The sequence below is a fragment of the Pecten maximus genome, chromosome 6, assembly GCF_902652985.1.
Source record: "Pecten maximus chromosome 6, xPecMax1.1, whole genome shotgun sequence".
Lineage (NCBI taxonomy): Eukaryota > Metazoa > Mollusca > Bivalvia > Pectinida > Pectinidae > Pecten > Pecten maximus.
In genome coordinates, this window is record NC_047020.1 from 44,294,711 (window position 1) to 44,300,360 (window position 5,650).

Here is a 5,650-nt window from a genome sequence, read left to right on the forward strand (position 1 = left end):
GTAGTAGTTTTATTATAACTATCACATACTGCTGTACTGTAGTAGTTTATAGCTATCACATACTGCTGTACTGTAGTAGTTTTATTATAACTATCACATACTGCTGTACTGTAGTACTTTATAGCTATCACATACTGCTGTACTGTAGTAGTTTTATTATAACTATCACATACTGCTGTACTGTAGTAGTTTATAGCTATCACATACTGCTGTACTGTAGTAGTTTATAGCTATCACATACTGCTGTACTGTAGTAGTTTATAACTATCACATACTGCTGTACTGTAGTAGTTTATAGCTATCACATACTGCTGTACTGTAGTAGTTTTACTGTGTAAGTATAGAAGTAAATAAACACTGCCCACAGGACATCCTTCCTGTCTACACCTACAGCCCATGTCCAGTATGTGTCTGTGTGTATGATCCTGAGGAACTCACCACCTCCACTGAGGAGTAGGACCCTGTTGTTGCTATAGTCCCCTATGATGAGGTTCCCCACACTATCATACACCACACCTCGGGGGTAAATTGGTTCACCTCCTGTTTGTGATGTTTTATATGTACTGGGGATGTCACCTCTGTATACAAACAGTTCCTGTAAGTTAGTATCCATGACAACAACATGTTTGTTTCCATCACCACCATCATCTTTATCACTGAAATCAATCACTGCGACATTGTGAGTGACAGGACACTCTGTGATCCTCTATGGTGTACACACTAATGGTTTCCCAGTCCCTACAGCCTTGTAGTGAGCACCATCTGACCTTGTGTGGTAAATTTAGAGATGTGTTTGGGCATGCCTACAATGACATGGTTACTGGCTGTAACACATAAACACCTGGGATTCTCCTTGGTTCTGAATCTGTGTGTTAGTTGTCCTGATACCAGCTCCAGGATGTTGTTTTCTATGTCACAGACCCACAGTCTGTGTGTTGTTGGTGACAGACTGATGTCATTGATCGGCGCCTTGTGTGTGACCTTCTGTATTACTGTACCCTTCCTGTCCAGGAGAGTTAATGTTTTACTGTAGGTACTGGTCCAGGCCTGATCATCAGTGGTGGGACATATAGATCTAATGTAACATGGAGAATTCCACTTCTCCACCACCTTGGTCTCTGACAGTAGTTTATACCCTGTCACTGCTTTCTTCCCTTTATCTCCTGATTGTTGTTGTGTAGAGGACTGTCCCTGACCATCTGATGTTGAGACTGACCGATACTGGTCAGTTGATGTTTGACCTTGACCTGAGATGATAACTTTCCCTAAAGCAAGCTTTAGGTGACCTTGAGGATTTTTGTTTGGAGTGAAGCTGACATTACCCAGGACAGGTTTTACAGGGAAATGTATTTGGGAATCTATTTCACATCTTGTATCGTAAATGTTTAAGTCAGAACCCTGCTGAAGTGCTGTCTTACATTCCTGTATTTGTTGTTTGAGTTGTTCGTCGTACAACTCCAGGTCCTGTTTGTATTTCTGTATCAGCTTTGAATTGTCCTCTTTCATATTCTGATAAAGAGAGAGTGTCTCAGCTGTGAGCATGTCGAGGTCTTGTTTTAATATGTCTGTTTGCATCCTCAACTGATGTGACAGTTTCTCAAATGTACTGTCATTGTCTCTAAGGAGTGTATCAGTAGAGGTGATGTATTTACCAATTTGTACCTGGTCATTTTGTTCCGTTCTGTAAATAAAGTTTTTAATGTCTTGTTTCTTCTGAGGAGTGATTTCACTGAGCTCACAAACCAGATGGCCTTTATGAACAGAGGAAAGGCATTTTAAACATGTCAGTTCTTGACATTTTTCACAATACAATTCCAGTTGTCTCCCCTTGTGATGAACACAGGTTGTCTGACCTTTTGTACGGATAGGTATTTTAGCTGTTGCCATTTCAATGACAATTGAAATATCTGTTGTTATAGCAACACTGTAATGTTTTCAAACCAATAAGACTTTTGTTTGATGTCAGAGAAGGAAATCGAGTAATACTGTCCCGTCCAGTATATGTTTATGTTAAACAATCAGTAATGTAAAAACACAAGAGAATAACTACCTCATGATGTCACAGGGTTACTGTGATGATCCAAGTTGTCCATCCACAGCATCAGAGTGTTAATTTACACTGTCCATATTTCTCTGCCTTCAGAATTCACAGCCACACTAAATTACACTGTCCATATTTCTCTATCTTCAGAATTCACAGCCACACTAATTTACACTGTCCATATTTCTCTGCCTTCAGAATTGACAGCCACACTAATTTACACTGTCCATATTTCTCTACCTTCAGAATTCACAGCCACACTAATTTACACTGTCCATATTTCTCTACCTTCAGAATTCACAGCCACACTGGTTAACTTCCTTCTTGTCATATTGATCAATCTGTTACGTTCTAAATAAACATTTCCAGTTTGAACCAGAATTTAACTGCATCGATTTATTTTCATCCTGACAATACCAGTTTTTATCAAAATTTAAATCAACTGAATTAAACGATCCTTCTGATTGGTAAATAATGTTGTCAAATGTCGGTTCTCGGGATGAACGCCCACAGGAATGTGTAGATCTACCTATTCTGGCGTTATCTGATATACTTCCTGGTTGTGTGAGGTTATCGACAGACAAGGCCATTGTGAGTCATGTTTACAAACTGTGACATAATTAAATGCTGTAGTTACCCAGGGATGTATCATCTGTTAGGTTGTGTATTGGGTAATAATATGTACATATGTCTGTTACGTATGTGTATTGGGTAATAATATGTACATATGTCTGTTAGGTTGTGTATTGAGTAATAATATGTACATATGTCTGTTAGGTTGTGTATTGGGTAATAATATGTACACATGTCTGTTAGGTATGTGTATTTGGTAATAATAAGTACATATGTCTGTCAGGTATGTGTATTGGGTAATAATATGTGCATATGTCTGTTCGATTCCTAAATTTTGTAAATTGGGTGTTAGATTCATCTGTGTGTCGAGTCATAAGATATACCTGTAGTGTGGGTAGATACACCTTTGTATTGGGTAATAAGACATACCTGTACTGTTGGTAGATACACCTGTGTGTTGGGTAATAAGACATACCTGTACTGTGGGTAGATACACCTGTGTATTGGGTAATAAGACATACCTGTACTGGGGGTAGGTACACCTGTGTATTGGGTAATAAGACATACCTGTACTGTATGTAGATACACCTGTGTATTGGGTAATAAGACATACTTGCACTGTGGGTAGATACGCATGTGTATTGGTAATAAGACATACCTGTGCTGTGGGTCGATACACCTGTGTATTGGGTAATAAGACATACCTGTACTGTGGGTAGATACATCTGTGTATTGGGTAATAAGACATACCTGTACTGTGGGTAGATACATCTGTGTATTGGGTAATAAGACATACCTGTACTCTGGGTATATACATCTGTGTATTGGGTAATAAGACATACCTGTACTGTGGGTAGATACATCTGTGTGTTGGTTAATAAGACATACCTGTACTGTAGGTTGATACATCTGTGTGTTGGGTAATAAGACATACCTGTACTGTGGGTAGATACATCTGTGTATTGGGTAATAAGACATACCTGTACTGTGGGTAGATACATCTGTGTGTTGGTTAATAAGACATACCTGTACTGTGGGTAGATATACCTGTGTATTGGGTAAGCATGCTGGGGTGAAGGGCTACCAAGTTTTTTTAAATAAATGACATTGACCCTCATACAAGGTCACACGGGTCAAATAGGCTATAATCTTTAAACGACTTTTTCTCAATAACCAAGAGGCCCAGGGACTTGATATTGGGCCTGTAGCATGCTAGGGTGAAGGGCTACCAAGTATGTTCAAATAAATGACCTTCACCTTCATACAAGGTCACATGGGTCAAATCGGCTATATTCTTTAAACAACTTCTTCTCAATAACCAAGAGACCCAGGGACTTGATATTTGGTCTGTAGCATGCTAGGGTGAAGGGCTACCAAGTTTGTTCAAATAAATTACCTTGACCTTCATTGCATGTCACATGGGTCAAATAGGCTATATTCTTTAAACAACTTCTCAATAACCAAGAGGCCCAGGGACTTGATATTGGGCTTGTAGCATCCTGAAGTGAAGAGCTACCAAGTTTGTTCAAATAAACGACCTTGACCTTCATTCAAGGTCACATGGATCAAATAGGCTAAAATCTTCAAACAATAATTTTACGATAGCTAACAGTCACCAATACCTGAATATTAGGCCAATAGTACGCTCGAATTAAGGACTGGATATTTATTGACATGAATAAACCTAGCTTACTCTTATATTTGAATAAAATGGTAGTCAGCATAGTATCTGTAGAAATTACCTTATTCAACTTCAAATTTGCTGTAGAGCCAGGGGAGCGATACAGGCCCATTGGGCCTCTTGTATTTTTGGGTAAAAAAAGTATCTGGACAAAGAAGAAAAAGACACAAAGACAAAGCATGACAGGCAATATATAATTACACGTAATTATTATTTTCCAATAATTGGTGGACTAGTAGATTTCACATTTAGGCGAGTAGATTTTTTTTATGTCAGACTACTAGTCATGGCCTGGGCTAGTGATTGAAAAGAAGTGTGCATCTTCATGATTTCATCAAACGCAAGAGGGGTTGCTATTCTTATCAATAATAATTTTGAGTACAAGGTTATCAGAGAGAAAAGAGATAATTCGGGAAATTTTTTAGCTATTGATATAATTATTGAAGGCTCTAGAATAACACTTATTAATATTTACGGACCGAATCACGACAGTCCAGAATTCTATAACTGTATTACTGATACTATTGATGAGTTTGATAACTCCAAAGTTGTGATATGTGGTGACTTTAATCTGGTTTTGAATCCTGCTATAGATTATGACAGTTATAAAAATATAAATAATCCTAAAGCTCGGGAAAGGTTATTAGAAATCATTGAAAACTATATTCTTGTTGACATATTTCGTGAACATCATGAGCACACAAAACGTTATACATGGAGAAAAAGTAACCCACTAAAACAAGCCAGGTTAGATTTCTTTCTTGTTTCAGAAGAAATGTTACCTAGTGTAGAAAATTCTTTAATAGATTCCGGTTATAGGTCAGACCACTCATTTCCGAAAATTAGTATAAAATTTAACACTTTTAAGAAGGGAAAGGGTTTATGGAAAATGAATAATTATCTTTTACATAATTTAGACTATCTTAACATGGTTAACACTTGTATTGATGAAGTGAAAACCAAATACTGTTTGCCTGTTTACAATTTAAATTCTATCTCTACAGTATCAGATTTTGATTTGCAATTTTCAATTGATGATCAATTATTTCTAGATGTACTACTAATGGAAATCAGGGGAAAGACAATTTCTTTTTCTTGTCATTTGAAAAAACAGCAAAATATTAGGGAGGAAAATTTGAAACAGACTATCCAAGAACTAGAAGAAGGGACTGAATTAGATGAATTGCTAGGAAAAAAGAAAGAACTAGAAGAAATTCGACTGCAGAAAATGAGGGGTAGCATTATTAGATCAAGAGCCAAATGGGTGGAAGAAGGTGAGAAACCAACCAGATACTTGTTATCGCTAATCCTCAGAAAGTACTGAAGGGATCTTTCTCAAATTTCATATGTAGGTT

At 37.4% G+C, this 5,650-nt stretch overlaps 1 protein-coding gene across 1 annotated transcript; it reads right to left on the reverse strand.

The window, feature by feature from the left end:
• Positions 1 to 738: 738 nt before the first annotated feature.
• LOC117330202 (E3 ubiquitin-protein ligase TRIM33-like) lies at positions 739 to 1,887 on the reverse strand. The gene has a single exon (XM_033888425.1). It carries the CDS (start codon positions 1,885 to 1,887, stop codon positions 739 to 741), a length of 1,149 nt encoding a protein of 382 aa, XP_033744316.1.
• Between the last annotated feature and the right edge of the window lie 3,763 nt (positions 1,888 to 5,650).

What these genes read in the sequence shown, in the direction of transcription:
- LOC117330202 (XM_033888425.1), bottom strand. Translation starts at nt 1,887, where the DNA reads ATGGCAACAGCTAAAATACCTATCCGTACAAAAGGTCAGACAACCTGT.